Here is a 20,625-nt window from a genome sequence, read left to right on the forward strand (position 1 = left end):
GAGGGTTCCTTTTTCCCCGCATCCTCGCCAACACCTGTTGGTGGTGTTGCTGATGATGGCTATTCTAATAGGGGTGAGGTGGAATCTTAGCATGGTTTTAATTTGCATTTCCTTTATTGCTAGAGATGGTGAGCATTTTTTCATGTGTTTTCTGGCCATTTGAATTTCTTCTTTTGAGAAAGTTCTGTTTAGTTCACGTGCCCATTTCTTTATTGGTTCATTAGTTTTGGGAGAATTTAATTTTTTAAGTACCCTGTATATTCTGGTTATCAGTCCTTTGTCTGATGTGTAGCTGGCAAATATTTTCTCCCACTCTGTGGGTGTTCTCTTCGGTTTAGAGACCATTTCTTTTGATGAACAGAAGCTTTTTAGTTTTATGAGGTCCCATTTATCTATGCTATCTCTTAGTTGCTGTGCTGCTGGGGTTTCATTGAAAAAGTTCTTACCTATACCTACTAACTCCAGAGTATTTCCTACTTTTTCTTGTAACAACTTAAGAGTTTGTGGTCTGATATTAAGATCCTTGATCCATTTTGAGTTAATCATAGTATAGGGTGATATACATGGATCTAGTTTCAGTTTTTTGCAGACTGCTAACCAGTTTTCCCAGCAGTTTTTGTTGAAGAGGCTGCTATTTCTCCATCGTATATTGTCAAAGACAAGTTGGTTATAGTTGTGTGGCTTCATATCTGCGTCCTCTATTCTGTTCCACTGGTCTTCATGTCTGTTTTTGTGCCAGTACCATGCTGTTTTTATTGTTATTGCTTTGTAATATAGTTTGAAGTCAGGTATCGTGATACCTCCTGCATTGTTCTTTTGACTGAGTATTGCCTTGGCTATTCGTGGCCTTTTGTGTTTCCATATAAATTTAACAGTAGATTTTTCAATCTCTTTAATGAATGTCATTGGAATTTTGATGGGAATTGCATTAAACATGTAGATTACTTTGGGGAGTATCGACATTTTTACTATGTTGATTCTACCAATCCATGAGCATGGGAGATCTCTCCACTTTCTATAGTCTTCCTCAATCTCTTTCTTCAGATGTGTATAGTTTTCCTTGTAGAGGTCTTTCACATCTTTTGTTAGGTTTACACCTAGGTATTTGATTTTTTTTGAGGCTATTGTAAATGGAATTGTTTTCATACATTCTTTTTCAGTTTGCTCATTGTTAGTGTATAGAAATGCTAATGATTTTTCTATGTTGATTTTATATCCTGCTACCTTGCTATAGCTATTGATGATGTCTAGAAGCTTCTGAGTAGAGTTTTTTGGGTCTTTAAGGTATAGGATGATGTTGTCTGCAAATAGGGATATTTTGACAGTTTCTTTACCTATTTGTATTCCTTTTATTCCTTCTTGCCTAATTGCTCTGGCTAGGAATTCCAGTACTATGTTGAATAGGAGTGGAGATAGTGGGCATCCTTGTCTGGTTCCTGATTTTAGAGGGAATGGTTTCAGTTTTTCTCCGTTAAGTATAATGCTGGCTGTAGGTTTGTCATATATAGATTTTATAATGTTGAGGAACTTTCCTTCTATTCCTAGTTTTCTTAGAGCTTTTATGATGAAATGATGTTGGATCTTATCAAAGGCTTTTTCTGCATCTATTGAGATGATCAAGTGGTTTTTGTCTTTGCTTCTGTTAATGTGGTTTAATACGTTTATTGATTTTCGTATGTTGAACCACCCCTGCATCCCTGGGATGAAGCCTACTTGGTCGTGGTGAATAATCTTTTTGATGTGTTGCTGAATTCAGTTTGCCATTATTTTGTTGAGGATTTTTGCATCAATGTTCATTAAGGAGATTGGCCTATAGTTCTCCTTTTTGGAGGTGTCTTTGCCTGATTTTGGGATAAGTGTAATATGGCTTCATAAAATGTGTTTGGCAGTTTTCCTTCCCTTTCTGTTTCATGGAACAGTTTAAGGAGGGTTGGTATCAGTTCTTCTCCTGACACTTTTTTATGTAAAGAACATCCAGTATCACAGTATCATCTGAACAGTATTACGCTCCAGTACTGTTTTCTACAACTCTATTTGAATACATTTTTTCCAATATACCAGATTATACAATGATAGCATCAATATATACTGTTTACAACCGAATTTACTTGCTTTTCTCTGTGTCGTTCTCTTCCTTTCCCTTGCACACCACTAACACACACACACAGAGACACAAACATGCACAAGTAATCTTAAAACTTCTACTGTGCATGTAAAAATCAATAAAAGCAATAACAATAAGAATTCAGTAGGTGACTAAATTCTATTAGAAAAATCTAATCTCCAGTGATCTGGGAAAAATAGTTTAAACAGAGACAGACTCTTGTGAGCTAAATTTGATTCAAGATCATTACTCAAAGATTGATTCAAGTAGAAAGTTGCCATTATAGACACATACCAACATGCACATTCTTCCCTCTTTCATAATAAAGGAGACTGTAATTTTGACAATCCTTCTTATCTTGGGTGATGGTAGGAGAGGATTCAGAGTGAGAATCTCTGCAAAAGAGACACAGAATATTGGCCACAGGTGACTTTTCTCTAAATATGCTCTTTCTAGTATTCTAGCTGTCATGCCCCAAATAGAAAATAGATGAGAAAGGAATATGGAGGCAGTCAGTCTTGGACAAGGCAAAAATGTCCTACTAAGTGAGGTGGACTGAGCTACAGTCATGGAGCATAGTGATTAAGAACATGGGTTTCAGGATGACTCTGATGGATGAAATAGTATGCAAAGAAGCCTAATTGCAGAATCAGTCCTTTCCTTTGGTTAGTATTTATATGGCACAGTTTTCCCCATTTTAAACTTTTGGTTTATCTGTGAATTTTCTATTTAAAGGCTGCTTTGCTTTTTTCTTTTCTTTTCTTTCTTTCTTTTTGGTGAGGAGGGGTTTGAACTCAGGGCCTCATTCTTGGTAGGCAGATGCTCTACCACTTGAACCACTCCACTAGCCCAAAGGCTGTTTGTTTGAAAGAAGCATATGATTGTATTATTTTAAAGCCAATCTAACAAATTCTGTCTGTTCATTGGAATTTGTGGTACATTTACATTTAATGTAATTATTGGATTATTGGGATAGTTGGATTCAAGCTTATTTTATTATTTTTGTCCAATTTGTTTCATTATATGTTCCTCTTTTTTTTGGCTGTAGTGTGGTTTGAACTCAAGGCCTAATGCTTACTAGGCAGGCATGTGAGCCACTCCACCAACCCTTCTTTATGTTGGGTATTTTTGAGGTAAGGTCTTGCAAACTATTTGCCCAGGGCTGACTTTGAACCCCAATCCTCCTGATCTCTGCCTCCTAAGTAGGTAGGATTACAGGTATGAGCCACTGGCATCTAGCATGTTTCTTTCTGGGGTTCTTTTTTATTAGTGAAATATTTGTTTTTCATTTTATCTTCTCTGTTTTTTTGTTATACTTTTAGATTCTTCCAGTGTTAAATATTTAAGGATGCAATTCTAATATTTTTAAGTATTTATCTTCTAGTATTTAAATATGCATCCTTAATTTGTTAATCTGTTAGTAATTAATAGTTTTGCCACATCCAAAGTTATGCAAGAAATGTATAACAGCATAACTTTATTCATCTTACTTTGTTTGCTAATGGCATGTCTTATTTCTAGGTATTATTTTATACCCACAAGGCATTTTAATGCTTGTGGATTTCACTAATAAATATTCATTTATTTTTACCTGTAGATTTACAATATCTGAAGTTAATTATTGCTACTTAATTTGTTTTGCTTCCATCTGGGATTATTTTGCTTTAAAAAAATTGTTCTGGCCTGGCTCATGCTTATAATCTTAACTACTTGGGAAACCACTGAGATTGGGTGGATCATGGTTCAAGTCTAGCCTGAGCACAGTTTGTAAGACTCCCATCTCAATCAATGGCTAGGCATGGTGGTATGTACCTGTCATCCCAGCAATGGCAGGAAGTGTAAAAATGTGAGGATCCAGGTCCAAGCTGCCTGGGCAAAAAGTGAGACCCTCTCTCCAAAATAATGAAAGCTAAATGGGCTAATGGACTGGGTAAAGTGCTAGAACACCTACCTAGCAAGTATGAAACTCTGAGTTTAAACCCCAGTACTGCCAAAAAAAATTGTTCTGCTAAAATATCAGTTAACTCTGTCAAATTTTGTCTGAGAATGATTTATTTGCTGGCGGATTGGTGTGTTCCCACCAAGGTCTCGTTTTAGTGCTTGTTGTGGGTGGGGGTATGTAGTTCAGATTCACTCGTGTTCCTAGAGTATAGCCTTGTCCCTAAGGCAGGGTCCTCACTCCTTGAATGTGGCCTTTTTGAAGTCCAAATCGAATACTCTGAGTTTTCTGAGACATTGGGAAGACATTGAAGAATATCTTCAAATTGGAGTGACAAGAATTGAGCAACTATGGTTACTCTTTTCTGATAGGAAAATGAATAGTTAGAGCAGAAATAGGTGAAAAAGAGAGTAGAGGCTTCCAAAAAAAAGGAACTAAGAAAGCAATCTCAGACCTGAAGGAACATTTTCTTTATGATCCTCTTTACTGTCACTGATACTGACTCTCCACACTAAATCCTGGGCAGGGGCTTTAGTACAATCTCAGAAGAAAAGCAGAGCATGTGACCTCTAACAGGTGCACAGAGACAAGCGACTTTCCCTCTATCCTTTATCTCAGAGCAGTAGGCAAAATGCAAGGCTCACCTTCTAACCATTGCTTCATAGAGAAAACAAACAGGTCAGATAAACAAACAGATAAGTTAGGGAGGTAGCTAAGAGGGAATTCACTTAATACATATCATAGTAAATGTGACTTGTTATTAGAAAGAAATCATGTAACACATATAAAAATATGGTATGCAAGAAAAAGAAAGAAAGGATCCTTGTTAAAAAAAAAAGCAGAGTAATAAAATAAATTAAGAAAAAAAATAAAGGAGGGGACAGCTTTTCTCAATTATACAACAGGGCACCTGCAAGGCCTTCTTGGAAACACTTTGAATGAAGAAATCAAAGGATGAGTCATAACACAGTACCAATAATAGAAATGCCATGGCAAAAGAATTAAATAAACCTTTTCCATTTAAATATAGAACTAAATTTAAACCACTTTGGGAAATGAGAGTGGTAAGTGAAAGGCAAATGTTATAAATCTGAACTATGAGCAAATAATACCTAAGTAAAAATATAGAGGAGGGGAAGGAAAGTGAGTGCATGGTAAAACAGCTAATTTCCTCTTACTTTAAATAGCAAGAAGCCATTCGATATTGAATAAAACAAATATACGTTTAAGCATAATGAATTCAGGGCCAGCTGAATGAAATCACTTTGAGTGTAGAGGAATGATTAGGATGACATAGCTCATGAGTGCGCAAACATCTATAGTTCAGCCATTCTTCATGGCTCACTTTAATTTCTTTTTCTTCTGCATTTTAAAATTAAAATGATCTTTGCAGTATAAGGTACTTAGCATATCTGTATGCTATCGAACATATCTTTTAGTAGATCTAAGTTCTACAACTTCTGGAATGATCCAGGGGCATTGTTGTTACCCCTTATGGTACGAATGGCTATTTCTGGGGAGTGTGATTTGGGGGGTTGATTTTCTCTTTCTTTATATTTTTTCTGTTCCTTGAGTTATTTTCAATAACTATGATTAACAACTATACCTGGCACACACAATTTTAGTTTCTAATGTGCTGCAGGGTGATACTTGCTCTTCATCTACTAGTTTTGTACTAGAAGTTTTGGTTTAAGCCTGAAGCCAGGGAGGGAGTGTGACAAGACCTCTCCCCAGAGGAATTCCTGCCCAGTAGGCATATATTATGCAACTATGCCCTTGTTACTGACCCATGAGGCAGGCAGCACAAGGGAGAGTGCATCCTCTTTGCTGCTAAGGAAGAGTCCCAAAAATATAGCGCACATACAGAAGGTGAAACATGGGCATGAGGGTTCAATATGACTGCCTCATCTCTCCCGGTGGAGCACATCAGGAAGTGCAGGTGTGCGTGCCAACGCCTCCTGAGTGGAGAGCAGTTCTGGCAGGTATGGACTAAGTAAGAAAATGGAAAGAAACAGGTTCCATAGAGAAGATTCTAAAGAGCTGTTCAACTGGGACTTGGCTTTGGCCCTCTTCGATACGTCTTTAAGATAAGAGTGGGGAAATGGGAATTCCAACTTAAATCATTGTAAAATAGTACATTGCTATACTATTTAAATTTTTATTATAGATATATACTACATATATACATAGACATTGTAAATGAGAGATTTACATACTAGAGGATGATAGATATTTTATTAAATCTTGTCTTGAATACAAAATTTGATGGAGGAAGAAGGTAAGTTGACATTAACATCACAAAATTCCATGTAATAAGAATGTTATGTAATTCTATATTATCTACATGGGCAATTGTTTTTTGTTCCAGGCATCAATGATCTTTTGTGTATGAAGACACTGACAACTCTCTTCAAACCTCAGACTCATCTGTTCAATTTCTTACTGGATGTTTTGTTCCCAATTCAGCACATAAACAATTCAAATGTATCCTGTCACAACTTGTTCTTTTGCTTCATTCATTCAACAACTGATTTTTGAGTACCCATTATGTGCCAGGCACTACAGTTAGATGATGGAAATATGTCTATGTCTGGAAGTTCAAGGTGTAGTAGAGAAAACAAAAATAAAATGAGGACAATGCAAACATGGTGATAGATCACAGGGTGCTGTGAGACAGGGAGTGGGGTATCTAGTCCAGGTGCATGCATGGTGTGTGGGTGAATAAATTAGTGATAAGGAAGCTCACAGAGGATGTGAGGCTGGAGCTTTCTCAAAGAGTTAGCAGGACAAGTCCTACTCAGCTAGCACTTCCCACTTCTACCATAGAGGCAGCTACTTTATTCAGCCTGGCCCACCATTCTTCTCTCCATACTGGCCCTAAAGGTTGCCTCATGGCTACTTTTCTTCTATCTGCGACATTGTGCACATTGTTCACTTAAGTCCTGGACCCCTTTCTGCTCACCTTACCAGTGTTTTCCTGGAGACTTCCTGGTTTCTTGGTAACATAGGTATTTCCTGCTCCTTTGTTCATAAATTTCATTGTCTTTGAGAAATCATTTAACCTTTCTGGAGCTCATCTCTTCTGTGACAGACTAGCGATTATAATACTAGTACTTACCTCAAGGGAGGTTGTAGATTTAAATGAGGTAACAGATGCAAATGCACGTCTGACATAGCATGCATGTGAATTATTTTTGCTAGGTGGTGAGTGGGATGGGGTGTAACTCCAAGGCACATGCTGGTGTTTTATGGGGGCTTTTGGAACTTTCTCCAATACACGAATATGAATCTCATTTGACCTCAATATTTGTGTCCTTCCAAGTATCTCTCAGCTTCTAAACTGGATGGGATTTCCTTCCAGCCATTCACTAGCCTTGGACTAGTTCTTTCATCTTCTATTTCTTCTTGCGTATCATGGGGATAATTAGACGTATTTCTAAGGGATACTGTGAGATCATTCAAAGTAAGAGATAGAAAACACCACGTAGTGATGCTTTCCTACGCAAGGATTTAATCAAGGAAAGTCGCCCTCTGCCAGAAGGAACTGAGTGAGCAGAAGGAGGAGGGAGAAGGCGGGCTTGGGTGCAGCGCGTTCCAGGCCGGAGTTGCCACCGTGGGCCAGCAGGGGGCGCGCGAGCGCCTCACTGCAGCCTCCAGGCGGCAGAGCGCAGCGCAGCGGCCTCGGCGGGGCAGAGCTCGCGTCCTGCCGCAGTGTCCGCCGCGTCCGAGCGCGCGCAGGGGAGGCGACCCGGCCGCGCCACCCCACTTGCTGCAGCCGCCACTGCCCCCCGCGATCGCTGCCGCCCGCGATCACTGCCTCCCGCAGCTCTGAGACGCTCCCTGCAGCCGGGACCGGTCAGCTGCCCCGTCTCCCGGCCGACTGTGAACTTGCAGAGGACCGCAGCTCTCCCGGCCTGGGGAGCGAACAGGTGAGTGTCACGCACGTGCCCAGGTGGCTCTTTCGGGATGGCTCCCCGCAGACCCAGTGACAGTGTCTAAGCACTTAGCCTCCGGGGCTGTCCTGCAGGTCGTGGGGTGCCCCCGGGGCGGCTTTGGGGTTCCCTGGGAGATGTGAACGCCAGCACCCAGGCTTGACAGCGTTCTTGGGGCTGAGCCCAGAATGTCCTTTTGATTTAGGGACATTCACTCTCTAGTTTGAGAGCAAAGGGACCTGCAGTCCTCAGTGGGCTTGTTTGGCCCTGAAGGATACCTGTTGATTTCAGAGCGGTGAAATAGCCACCGGGCTGTGCAATTATCTTTGTGCTGCATTGTGATAAGCTGAGGCAGAAATTCAAGTAATCAAACCAGGAAAACTTGATTTCAGAACCAGAGTAGGGCTGGCCCAAAGAAAAGAGGATCTCATTCCCACGACCAGGCTAGGTTCTTTGCTTCCCTAAACAGCTGCACTTTACTTTGATGAGAGCATAAAAACAGAAGTTAAAAAAATAATTATAAAGATATTTGCATCCCCCCCTCCCGGAAGTAAGAAGCATGAGCCTTGATAAGCACAGTCTTGGGAATGATTTATTAGGATGAAACCTTTTCATAAGTAAATAAATAAGGTTTTTGTGATCTAAGCTTCAGTCTAAGCAGCTCAATGTAGCCACTTTTCTTTGTATATACTTAGCATAAGTGTGGAGTGAATGAATGAATTAATAATAACACAGAATTTGGAGGTTGTTTTTCTTTCTTTTAAAAGAATTTCCTTAATTACTGCTCAGAAAAAAAGAAACACTACACTTTTATTCTAAATATTTAGGTGCAGTGTTACCTCTAGGAGTAATAGGAACTGAGTTTATCCCTGGGAGAGCGCTGTCCACATAAAAAGTGAGTGGCAACTTCTAGCCCTGTTTCTGCACAATGTGAGAACAAATGAGTTTTCTTAGGCCCATGCTATGGATGGTCTCAGGTTATGAATTATTTTGAACATCAGGAACTTGGCAATAGGTTATTATAGTAATTTATACATTTATCTTTATTTTCTATCTTGTCAAATGTAATTTTTTTCATATGAGAAATAAAATGGTAAAGACTCTACGTCAGTTTCCTGTTTTCCTTTTGGTGACTTTTCGAAACATAAGGTTGATAATAATAACCAGCATGTCTTCATTAGATTATAAATGAAAAAATAATGCACACAATTTCTCTTTCACATGGGAAGCTTCTATGCCTCAGAGGCCCTTTGTGCATTTCTGAAATATTTGACTTGTTTTTAAAAAGTAACATTTTAAGCATTAATCAAAAAGATAATTACTTAGATTTTATATTCATGGGAACAAACAGTTTTGCAGGAAATAGCAAATTATTATGTATACAAACTCCTGACACTTGCATGCTCTATGTTTCAAAGAAATGCTAGCCAGCAACAACTCTCATCTAGAATTTACAGAGTTAATGTGTAGTTAATATATCTAGCTATATTATGCTTCTGTGATGAAGTACAGAGCCTCAGACACATAAATGACAAGGAATTAATTATTTGTTGGGGGGGGTGGGGTTCAGGCAGGGTCTCACTATGGGAGACCCAGGCTGTGGCCCAGGCTGACCTCTAGCTTGCAGTCTTCCTGCCTCAGCCTCCTTAGTGCTGGCACATATGGAAATCCTTTTATCTTTAGCCAAAATTAAGAGATTAGACAAATTGCAGATGTTTAAGCATTTGGTTTTTGTACTATTAATGATTACTAAGAAGTTTTTGTTTTTCATTTGGGGATGAAGTAAACACTAGCTAATGTTAATGTTGACTTTTTCTTCCTTCTGGGGAAGCTCTAGCACTTTGGAAATCAGAAAATTCAAAATTTGTTAGGTACAAGTTGGTGACTTAAATACATAAAGAAAAAAATTCCTTATCATTGTCTTTGTGGTAATACTTTTTTCAGAAGGATTTTTCACTTTTTTTTCTCTCTCTAGAGCTCTTTTTAAAAAGTTGTAGATGAAACAAAAACACACTGATAGAAACAGTTAATGCATTTGGAGGACAGAGTTGTTTTCAAAAATATCTTTACAAACTGAATAAGTGAATAAATTATGATGACTGTTGCAATGAAGTTTAACATATAGAAAAGTGAAGTCTGGTATTTATGTTTAAACTATCAATTGGAGAAACACAGACTGTAGGATTCAGAAGTGTATGTAAAAGATGTGAGCCTCACTGTGAGTGGCTGTGCTACAATACAATCCCAGAGAACATCTCAGGAAGCCAGCTGTGTCACATGTCCAGTAAGGAATGCTGTGAACATCATATTTTCAGTCATTACAACAGCAAGTGCCAGAAGGGAGTGGTGCATATAGTGAAAGGGGAAGGTGAGTTCAAAAGAACATAAAAGAGCCAGGTGCAATGGCTCACATCTTTATTCCCAGCTATGTGGGAGGCAGAGATTGGAAGAATCACAGTCTGAGGCCAGTCCAGGCAAAAAAGTTAATTAGACCCCCATCTCAACCAATAGCTAGGCATAGTGGTATGTACTTGTCATCCCAATTACATTGGAAATGAAAATAGGAGAACGGTAGTCCAGGCCTGCCAGGCAAAAATAACCAGAGCAAAAAGCCTGGGGTATGGCTCAGGTGGCAGAGCACCTGCCTAGCCAATACAAGTCCCTGATTTCAAACCATAAATAAATTGTTTTAAAGAACCCAGAAACAGAAACTGTGACCTGCTGCATATCCCAGGAAAAATGAGTGAACATACTAGGCCTCGTTTTCCTAGAAAACAGAATCCTAGGACTGGCAAAAGTTCATAATAGATGCTAGAATGCTCAAGAATTCTGAATGACAGAAAAGGTGGACATAATTTTAGTTGTTTCATAATGACAAAGCAGGACACATGAGTAGGAGTCATAGGGCAAAACATCAGAGCTCAACATAAGAAAGCCAGTGTACTGAATTGGATGGGGAAGCCTAGAAATGAAAGTGTTTTCAGAGGTAAAGAACCAGTTCTCGACCTGGAAGTAGTACGCCAGGCACAGGGCCATTGTCTGGGCCTAACAGAAGCTTCTTGCAATGTCTGGAGGGTTCCTTTGGTTGATCCTCAAAAAGCCCTTTCACATTTATATTGGTATTCAGAAGCCAGATGTCATTCCTAACATGCTAACCTACATAAAGTGTGCTTACATTATATAGAATATCATTTCCCAAGTGTTAAGACAGTATTATAAACTAACTTATGTGAGCTCACCATAAAAAAAAAAAAGAATCAGAACTTGAAGAATGGTGTTTATCTTTTTTGTAGTAGGGCATTGTGCCTAAAATATAGTGGAGATATTGTATATTATTTTCTGAAACATATGTGTCTTTGATATAGACATATTGCTCTAGTATGAATGGAGATAGATTTAACCTTTAAATGGAAAACTGAATTATATGGCAATGAAGTTGACTAATATGAATATATGATTTAACCCAATGAGAAATGAAGGCTCTAAAGTGATTTTCCCTATCTTGCTGAGTGTTTGCAAGCAGGAGGTAAATGCATGTATTCACATACTTCAAGTATTTATCATCAGTTATTGCCAAGACACAATGTGTTCATAAAAAATTCTGGAGAAGTACTTTAGAAAATGAGATTGTGTGTGAATATGAACATATTTTAGAACCAAATTGATCTAAGTCCTGAATCTCCCATTTTGTAGTTGAATAGTTTACCAGAAATTACTATGGCTCTCACAGCTAGTAGTGAAGATCAAGTTAAAAAACATGGCTAAAGTGAATGGTGACTGGCATTTAGTAGATGTTTAGTAAGTATTAATTCATTTTCAGTCACCTACGAATTTCCAAATCTCTTCTGTTTAAGGATTGTGGACTCTTCCAAGATTTACAATGATACAGTGAATCCAAAGCCTGGGACCAAGACCATTTGCACAGATACTTAGTTTCAAAAACAGCAAGTTCTATCAACACCCATCATGGCTAAAAGTGCAGAGGTCAAACTGGCAATATTTGGGAGAGCAGGAGTGGGCAAGTCAGGTAAGATTCTTGCTTGTAGCTGCTGTGTGTGTGGTGCGGTGTCAGTGAACACTCACATGTCACTGTCTCTTGGGATTGGTCATACGGATGCTGACATTTCTCATATTTTTTGTTCTTTTAGATGAAGTCTCTTTCTCCTTCTCTGAAACTTTTATTTTGCATAACCAGTTTATGACTTTTTTGCTTATTTATTTGGTTGTATTGCGAGTTGAACTCAAGGCCTCGTGCTTGCTAGGTAGGTGCTTGACCACTTGAGCCATGCCATGGCCATTTTAGTTCGTTTTGAAAAAGGGTCTTGCATTTTTGCCCAGCCGGCCTGGACCATAATTCACTTATTTTATGCATCCCATGTAGCTGAGATGACAGGTACCTGCCACCATGCCCAGCTAGTGGTTGAGATGGGGACTCTCTAACTTTTTGCCTGGGCTGTCCTTGAACTGAGATCTCCCAATCTCCACCTCCTCGAGTAGCTGGCATTACAGGCACGAGCCACTGCACTTGGCTCCCTTTGCTTATGATAAAGTTATTTTGCTGGTAATACACGAAGCAACGGAACTATCATATCTCTTGATATTTGGAGGAAGGACATTAAACAACCTCCAAAGAAATCAGAACGTGGACATTTAAAAATATACTTGCTCTTATCTCTCCATGTGAGATCCTGAGAGAGGCTACTTATTTCTCATTCACATTCATCTTGATATATCTGGCAAAGTCAAGCATGAGTTGGGTGCTTAATAAGTGCCTGTTGAGTGAATGTATCTTTATCAGAAACAGAATTGCATTATTGCCAAACACGTCTCAAGCCAGAAGAGGACTCTCGAACATTAGGCGCACATACTTTCAATCAAGACAGCTGTTGCTAAGCCTATGGGATGAATTTAAATTAGCAAATTCTATTTAACATCAATAATTCACAGTCGTTTTTATTCTCGATCTAAGAAAAAGTTTGCACACCCTCAATTCTAAGGCTGAAATGGTAGAATTGAAGAATGCACCTAATAACCAATTTGTAAATAATACTTGAGATTTTATAATTAAAGTATGCCAAAGGAGATGTTAACCAAAATGTCACAGCAACCTGGCTTTTCACGTAATGTTGATTTTTGTCTCACCGGAGGAATGAACTCTAAGTGACTTTGCACACAGAGCTTTTAGGTTTCAGGAAAGGATGCAGACAGGCACCATGTGAGTGTGTTTGTAGAGGAAAACTCATTTGGACATAAACTGGATAATACAATACACCAGGTAATCCACATGATCTTAAACACACATAATCAACTTTTCATTCTGTGACCAACCTCTGGTTTAATTTCATTAGTAGCCTTCCCTGTGTTGAGTCTTGTTCTGGACTTTGCTTTTATCTGTTTTCTGCCATCATACTATTCTACTTGCTCTTTGTTCTTGCTTCTGGAAGAATACAAGCTAGGCAAAGAGCCAGCAAGGCTTAGAAACTGCCCATCTACACAAGTCTGAAGGTAGTTCAACTACTCTGGTGAGTTTCCTCAGAGTTTCCAAGTGCCTGAAAACCTCCTTTCTGTAGCTGATGGAAGGATCTGGAGAATGAGGACACCATCCTTATAGGGAGTGGCAGTGGAGGGAAGGGAGCATGTGGGTGGCCTGTGCAGCTGTCTAAGACCTTGGCAGTAAAGGGTAGGCCTGGGGCTGGCCATTTATTATTCATTCATTCCCCTCTCAAAACAAGCAATAATGGAAAGAGTTTTTAAGCCTTATGTTATTTAGTAAAATAAGCTCCATATGGTTTAAAAAGTTAAACATAAAAATTAAAACTCAGTGAGAAAAACCACTTAGCTCTCTGTATGTCCACCTGTTTCCCATCTGTGCCATCTTAGTTAAGACTGGAACCTCATCCTATGGAGCTGAGCTGTGACCCCCATTTTCTTTGTTTCCCCCCACATTATTTCCATTTTTGTCTCCATTATTCTTGTCATCCGCTCCTGACCAGTTTCCCGGGAGCACACCTTTGTCCACTGAGCCATCTTTGTCTTTTCTTCAAGCTTGTCAAATATGGTCTCTGCCCTTCCTGTCTTAACCTTTTCATATCTCCCATTCATTGCTTAAAACATGCCAGTCTTCTACTGAAACTGCTTGGGTAAAGTCGCCACCAAGCAATAGCCAAGAAACAGACAAGTGCCACTCTGATCTTTCCACACCTTTTTACACCACTCCACACAACCAGTCTTCTTTCCTAAGTTGTCATTGTTCTCAGGCTCCCATCACAGCATGGACCTGGCACTCTGTTTCCCCTCCATGGCCCTCAACCAGCTGTCTTCATGGCTGTTTCTCCTCTGCCAGCCCTGCAGAAGTTGGGTTTTTCTGGGTTCTATCCAGCATCTTCTCCTCTGTCTCATAGGGAGAGTCTTCATACCCAGAGAGAAGATAATAACCACTTATCTTTGATTTATTTTATGTGAAAGGCAGATGCTGAAATTGCTCACAAAGTGCCTTATCAACTCTAAAATCCTGATTCTTGGTAAATGAGTCTTCTTTGGACGGGTTTCTATATCCATCTTGTTTACATTTCACACCACTTTTGTTTATTTTCCTTTCACACCACTTTTGTTTATTTTCCTTTCAATAAAAATGACAATGGTAGACTACCTGCCTTTGTCAATTGTCTTCTGTCTGTCATCGATGGGAAGAAACTGTTTTTCTATTCCAACTTTAGAATGTTCTCCTGATACCTGTAGCCACACCTCACATTTTGACTTGTATGGGAGACAATTCTGAAAACTTTTCCTATAGTTCAGTGAGAAAAAAAATTAAAAACCAGACTACTTCATGTCTTCATGTCTTTCAGTTTTGAAAATAGACTGTAGCAAAACTGAATTCAAGCTTATTCTAAATTTTAAAAGCATGGCTATATCTTGTCTCTATATAGTCATTATTCTACACATTCACATTTCTGCTATAAACACTATGTAAGTCTTAAAAGTAACTTTTGATTTTTTTAAGTCTGCAAGAAATTATCCTGGTTGGAATCTTCCTTAAATGCTCCCCAGCCTGGCTATGGTCTCTCCCTGGACCCACACAATCTGATTTCTCTCCAGACCACATGGGGAAGTACTTCTGGAGGAACCACATAAGATCTTGGGCTATAAGTACCGAGTGTCTCTGATTTCACTTGGGTCTGAGTGAATTGTTTTAGAGACTTCAAGTCTTATTTGTACCCTTTACTTTTGCCCACACTAATGATTGAATTGGTATTTGGGGTACATAAGACCATATTGACTATTTGCTAATAGAGTAATGTAGCTTGGAGTCCAGAGTATGAGCTCTAGAGTCACATGGGGATGTTTGACACCCAATTCAACACTTGTTAACTATAAATTTGGCAACTTGTGGCAAGTTACTTCTCAATTTCTTCAGTTATAAAAAAGTACATAGTAGTTCCTATCTTGGTTATGAAGATTAAATGAGTTATGTGCAAGTGTTTTAGAACAGCATGTGACACAAAGAAAATGCTCAAGTATTAGCTAATATTATTACAATACTTCAAAATATGCTTATTTTAATTTACAAGTTCTCTAGTGAAAACATTCAATAAAAGATACACATGTATTAAGTGGTCATTTTGTTTTTCAAAGTCGGAACACTTAGAAGGTAAAAACTTTATATCCTTACTCAGCACACCAGCAACAGACACACACACACACACACACACACACACACACACACACTGTCTCTCTCTCTCTCTCTCTCTCTCTCTCTCTCTCTCTCTCTCTCTCTCTCTCATTGGAACCCAAAGTCTGCTTAATGTCAAATACATTAAGCAGATGAATATAACAATAATTCTTCTAGCTTATATTCAGTCTTGGAAGAATAGCCTGAAATATGTTAATGTCATCAATAAATTAACACTCTTAAGTTTCATAGTGCTTCTGTTATATGCTAGATGACTTCTAAGCCCAGGTGATAGATAGGTTGTTCTTGTTTAAAACAGAACTTAACACTTAGCAGAACTTTCTGGTTGACAGGTTGACCATAGAAGTGTCAACAGAGGCAAAAGTTAACAGTGTGTTAATTACTAGGAACACTGATAAAACATGAAGGGCACAGGATATAATATATATGTAGCAGCATTTACAGGGCTTGTCGTATGGGGTGAATTCTTCTCCTTCCTATCTAATTTCACCTTGCCATTGTGTCTTCAACTGATCTTGCTGGCTGAAGGAATACACAGTGGGCATCATGAGGATGATTCCCTAGTCCTTTCTCTCTTACCCCAGCAAGGTAAACATTTACCTTCATTGGTCAGAGGTAAGGCTCTAATAATATGGTATGCAGACTTCCTTCCCTATATGCATCAGCCCACATTTTGACAGGCTACAAGTAATTAAAGCAATAAGACCTGCCAATAAACCTAGAATACACAATTTTTTATTTAAACGCTTCCTGTATTCATATTATTCAAATTCGTAGTAAGTGTGGGAAGGGTTGATAGAAAAACAGCTGAAAATTTAAAGTTAGTTTCACAGTCTACATTCTCTCTTTTTAGAATTGAAATACTGTGCCATCAGAAAATATATTTCTTGAAAGGGCTAGGCTCAGAGTTAATTGAGTCATGCTATCCTCTAATTCAAAAACCAATTGATGCACTCATCCGTGAAGGCTTAAGTTCATAGACTCGGATTGCTGGACTGTAAATTGAGTGCCAAATGAAAACAAACTTGTGACTTTTTTTTTCCCTTGGCACAGAATTGACTTATTTTTTCTTCTCTCTTATCCTTTTCCTTTTTCATGCTTGCCATTTTTTTCTTTCAACTATAATCAATTTTTAAAAGCTTTTTGTTCATTTTATTTTCAAATAAGATAGCAACACTTCTGAGTTTAAATGTGACTTTTCCTATAAGCACCCAAAACTGCTTTAAAATATATCTGTACTTTATGGCTGGAATTTATCTGTAAAGATCTCATATGTACTAAATGAAAAACCTCAGCAATACCAATGGCATGTTGGGCAGGTCAGTTTCCTTATGCTATAGAACTGACCTCTTGTGTTTTAGGACTTTTCCTTCCTTATCTAGCCATACACCAGCTCCTTCTCTTCTTTTAGACTTCAGTGGTGTAGTTTGATGTTTTAGGAATACTATTTTCAAAGCACTTATATTAGAAGAGAAAGGAGTAGGGAACCTGGGGCCATGTTAGCATCTCATAATGCTATAATTATTTTGTTTTATTAGTTATACAAAGTGTATACAGTTTAGTATTAATCAACAATATATTTATGTTTGTTTGAATATAAAAACAATTCCCTTCTCCCCAATATAAGTGGAACTCTTAAGGAAAATATAATGAGTTTATTTGTGGCTGCAATTACACCTGGGCTCCTGGTCAACTTTGATGACCATAAGCATGAGAACAGCTCAACCATGCACACCACAGGAATATGAGTGCTGATGGGTTCCCTGGACCTGTGTGTACATCCTAAGGTCCCAGGCAACTCATCAAGTTTGGGGCATTTTTGTTCTAAGATTCCATAATCTGGGCTAGAGGCATGGGTTTACATGGTAGAGCACGTTCCTAGCAAGCACAAGGCCCTGAGTTCAAACTTCAGTACCACAAAAAGATTATATAATCTGTTTTTATAACCATTAATCATATTATTCTAAGATTTTTTTTTGGGAAATAGTCAATGTGTATGTTTATGGGGCATGATCAAATTAGGTAACATATTCATCACCTCAAATATTTTTCATTTCTTTGTGATGAGAGCTTTTAGGTATTTTGAGTTAAACAATACCTGATTAACTAATTAATAAGTTAACCATAAATTTATTAAAGTCACCATGCTGTGCAGTAGATCACCAGCACTAATTTCTCCTATCTAACTCAAACATTGCACCCTTTGACTAATGTCTCCTTTTCCCCATCCATTCCCATCCCCCAGCTCTGATAATCACCATTCTACTCTCTACTTCTATAAGTTTTGGAGTTTGGTTTTTTAAGATTCCACCTATATGTACAATCATATGGTGTTTGTCTTGGTGTCTGGCTTATTTCTCTTACCTTTTTTTTTTTGTGTGGCACTGGAGGTTAAACTCAGGGCCTTATCCTTACTAGGCAGGTGCTCTTACCACTTGAGCCACTCTGCTATCCTTTTTTGTGTGGTGAGTTTTTTGAGAAAGGGTCTCACAAACTATTTGCCTGGGGCTGGTTTCTGTTTCTCTTACCTAATGTCTTCTAGGTTCATCCATGTAGTTGCAAATGGCAGCATTTCCTGCTTTTGTCAGGTCTAGTTGTATTCTGTTGTGTTTATCTATCATGTCTTCTTTATTCATTTGTCCATTTGTCCATTGATGGTCACTTTTGTTGTTTCATATGTTGGCTATTTAATGCTGTAATGAGCTTGGGAGTGCAGACATAGATTATATGATCTTAATGTCAATCTTCTGAAAACATTAGTCAAGATAAGAAGTGAGACAGATTACTTTTCCTTTTCAACTAGATGCAGAATTTACATTGCTCCTGGAAGTGTGTGTGTGTGGCGAGTGGGGGGGTGCATGTGTGTGTGTGTGTGTGTTTGTAACAAAGCTTTTCCTAGTTGGTTTTTAAAATTGAAGGACTACTAGAAATGAGATCCATTGATTCCTTGTGGAGTTAGTGGTTAGATGAAAAATTAGTTTTTAATGAATTTGGCCAAGGGGAGGGAAGTAGTGTTGAGACATTTGAATGAGACTAGAAAAAATAACCTCCAAGTTGTCATAAAATATGGTGATATTATACCTGTGGTTTTCTGGCATATATATCTTCCTTTATTTGTACAGACAGAAAAGCAAGAAGAGGCAAATGAACTAGTTAAGTCAACTGTCATTTGTTTTGTCTACTCCAAAGGTGATAAAAGGGTATCTCAACTTGCAGGTTTGCACCTATGGATATGCATAAAAGCCAGACCTCTGTGTAATTTGTAAGTCATTGGTGACCTTTCTTCACACCCAGCAAGGAAAGTAAAGATGAAGAATTGTGATTAAGAAGGTTTAGGGAAAGAAGAGACAAGAAAAGACAAGAAATTAAAATTAATTGTGAAATACTTTAGGTTTTCAATGATCAATTCTTAGTTAAGTCTTCTCAATTCTTTAATAAAGTTTTATGAGAGAGATGAGATGGAGAGAGAGAAAGAGAGAGAGTATAGGAGGTAGAAAACATAATATGGAAGAGACAATTAAAGAAAACAAAATCAAGAACTTCCTCTTTTTTTTTCTCTCTCTCTTTGTTTGGCTGTACTGGGGTTTGAACTGAGGGCTTTGCCCTTGCTAGGCAGGTGCTGTACAACTTGAGCCACACCTCAAGTCCTTTTGCTTTAGGTACTTTCTAATAAGGTCTTGAATTTGTGCCCAGGCTGGCCTGGACTCTGATGTGATCCTCTTATTTGTGCTTCCTGAATAGCTGGGATGACAGGCATGCACCACTATATCCAGCTTTTACTGATTGAGATGGGGACTTGTGAACTTTTTCCTGGGCTGGCTTCAAAGTACAATCCTCCTGGTTGATCTCTGCTCTCCTCTGGCCAAAAAGAACATATTTCTGTCTGCTTTTTATTCTTTTGTAATATATTATTAAAACTTGATCATCCTTTATTTTTAACTGGTGGCTAATTTATTCATTGAAATATTGTTTTTGAAGTTAAATATCAGGCTTCTGTTGGTTTCATTTTTAATCATGATATTCTTCTTAGCATGTGATAAGGATTAACTTTAAGAGGAGTGGAGAAAATTTTAAATCATTCCTGTAATTCCTCTTTTTATTCCTGATATTTCTCCAAAGTATGGGTTTAGGGAAATCAGCCAAATTTGCAAGGTGGTATTGGCCTTGAAGCCAAAATTCCAGTGCAAACTGCACTGTTACTACAGCTGCCTTTGAAAATTGATGTGGTTTCTGAAAAACAGCCATAATTTCTTCCATCCCATTAAAAATAAGAGTGTTATATTTTAAAGGCAGGGCAGTCTGACATAGGTAATTTCAGCATGACTAAACTGATATCTATATATGTGAGAGATAAGTATTAGAGCTTAATTGTGTTACATCCAAGACTAGAATTCTGGTTTATGACTGTACAAAGCTCTTACAATTTTGCTACTAAATATTTTCATTTTGCATCATCTAGTGATTTCCTACATCCTCTTGAATATATTCTATTAGTATGTGAGGTGATCATTGTAATATGAACCTCATAAAACCTAATGCTCTGTTTTATAAGAAATTTTCAGTAATCAGTAAATAACTAGAGCATGGCAAAGCCCTCTGGGAATACCAGGTGTATCCTCAATCATAACTTTTCAGGCCTGCTAATAATTGGATGAGGCCCACCCACGTGATCAAGGGTAATCTCCTTTTCTGAAGTCTACCTGTTGTAAATATTAACTACATCTATAGAATTCTTTCATGTTAACTCCTACATTAGCATATAATTGAATCCACAACAGCCCAACCAAGCTACAACATAAAACTCACAACAATTCTTTCCTGTGTGTTGCTTTACCTTCCTTGGAAGCAGATTTTTTAGCTTCTCCCTTTGGCTTTCAATTTCACCCTGTAGAGTCACATAGAGCATGATAAATCCTTCTTCCTGTGATAGTCCTTCACATACTGAAGGTAGCTAGCA

At 38.2% G+C, this 20,625-nt stretch overlaps 1 protein-coding gene across 2 annotated transcripts in view; it reads left to right on the forward strand.

Moving 5' to 3' along the window:
- Nucleotides 1-7,710: 7,710 nt before the first annotated feature.
- Rerg (RAS like estrogen regulated growth inhibitor) overlaps nucleotides 7,711-20,625 on the forward strand; it is a 106,118-nt gene continuing 93,203 nt past the window's right edge. Inside the window, exons 1-3 of one of the 2 annotated variants that reach the window (XM_074076001.1) lie at nucleotides 7,711-7,972; nucleotides 8,803-8,870; nucleotides 11,830-12,002. In XM_074076001.1, coding sequence (XP_073932102.1) covers nucleotides 11,942-12,002 — 61 coding nt within the window. In that variant the 5' untranslated portion in view covers nucleotides 7,711-7,972; nucleotides 8,803-8,870; nucleotides 11,830-11,941. The remainder of the gene's footprint in view (nucleotides 7,973-8,802; nucleotides 8,871-11,829; nucleotides 12,003-20,625) is intronic. The other variant, XM_020167713.2, reaches the window with a different exon arrangement.

Source organism: Castor canadensis, chromosome 6 (assembly GCF_047511655.1).
Source record: "Castor canadensis chromosome 6, mCasCan1.hap1v2, whole genome shotgun sequence".
Lineage (NCBI taxonomy): Eukaryota > Metazoa > Chordata > Mammalia > Rodentia > Castoridae > Castor > Castor canadensis.